The sequence below is a fragment of the Octopus bimaculoides genome, chromosome 5 (genome assembly GCF_001194135.2).
Source record: "Octopus bimaculoides isolate UCB-OBI-ISO-001 chromosome 5, ASM119413v2, whole genome shotgun sequence".
In the NCBI taxonomy this organism is placed as follows: Eukaryota; Metazoa; Mollusca; class Cephalopoda; order Octopoda; family Octopodidae; genus Octopus; species Octopus bimaculoides.
This window is the reverse complement of record NC_068985.1, coordinates 4,762,161-4,763,048: the sequence shown is the minus strand read 5'-3', so window position 1 is coordinate 4,763,048 and position 888 is coordinate 4,762,161. Positions and strand designations below refer to the sequence as shown.

At 33.9% G+C, this 888-nt stretch overlaps 1 protein-coding gene across 1 annotated transcript in view; it reads left to right on the top strand.

Moving 5' to 3' along the window:
- Positions 1-460, top strand: part of LOC106881215 (uncharacterized) — a 15,861-nt gene extending 15,401 nt beyond the window's left edge. Inside the window, exon 8 of the mRNA XM_014931520.2 lies at positions 320-460. Coding sequence (XP_014787006.2) covers positions 320-404 — 85 coding nt within the window. The 3' untranslated portion in view covers positions 405-460. The remainder of the gene's footprint in view (positions 1-319) is intronic.
- The last annotated feature ends 428 nt before the right edge of the window (positions 461-888 follow it).

Sequence of the window (888 nt, the reverse complement as noted above, 5' to 3'; positions counted from 1 at the left end):
GATAAAATAAGTACCAATTGACATTACAGGCCTTGTGCCAAAATTTGAAACCAATATTTCTGTCTTTACTAAATATTAATGGTCTGGTACCATGCATTAAGCCAAGAATAAAACTTGTAATGTGGTTCAGAAATGAAACTAATTGAAATGAAGTCCAAATGTAGGTTCCAATATTAAAAGAGAATTCATGTCTAAAGATGAAGTTGTACAAAAAGTTATCATCTTATGATGTTTATCTTTGTCTAGAGACATAAAAATGATGATGATCATGATGTTGATGATGATAGTCATTATATGTGTTCCTTTCTTTCTTTTGCAGATTTCAAGCAGAAAAACATTGTGGAGATAGCATGGTTAGTTCTTATTATTTATTTTATACGAGGCAGCATATTGAGTTTGTGTAGCTGTTGGAAATAAGTTAGTAGATCCTCTGTTAATGTGAGCTGAAACAGACAAGCATCCTGATCACAGGCTTGTTATCTCTGTTTTATCTCAAACCAGAGCCCTTAACAGTTGTTTTTAGATTTATCATTGTTTTGTTTTTCAAGGTGAATTACTGGGATCTATCTTTTTTGAAATAATGGTTGGTTAGCAGTGGCAGTGGCACCAGCACCACCGGTAGCTTCAGCAGCAGCAGCAGCACCAATAGCAGCAGCAGCATTGACTTTGACTTTTGTGGTTATTGTTGTTACTATTACAGTTATTGTTGTTTAGCTCCAATTGTCTTTCCATAGGTGTCTAAAGACCAAGGAAACACATTAAGTCCTTAAACTTTAACAAATATCTATATGGATGAATTCTGCCAGACTCATGAAACCTAATAAAATGTGGATGTTAAAACTATGATGAAGATGATGATTTCCAATCTACAGGTCGTTATTTTCATTC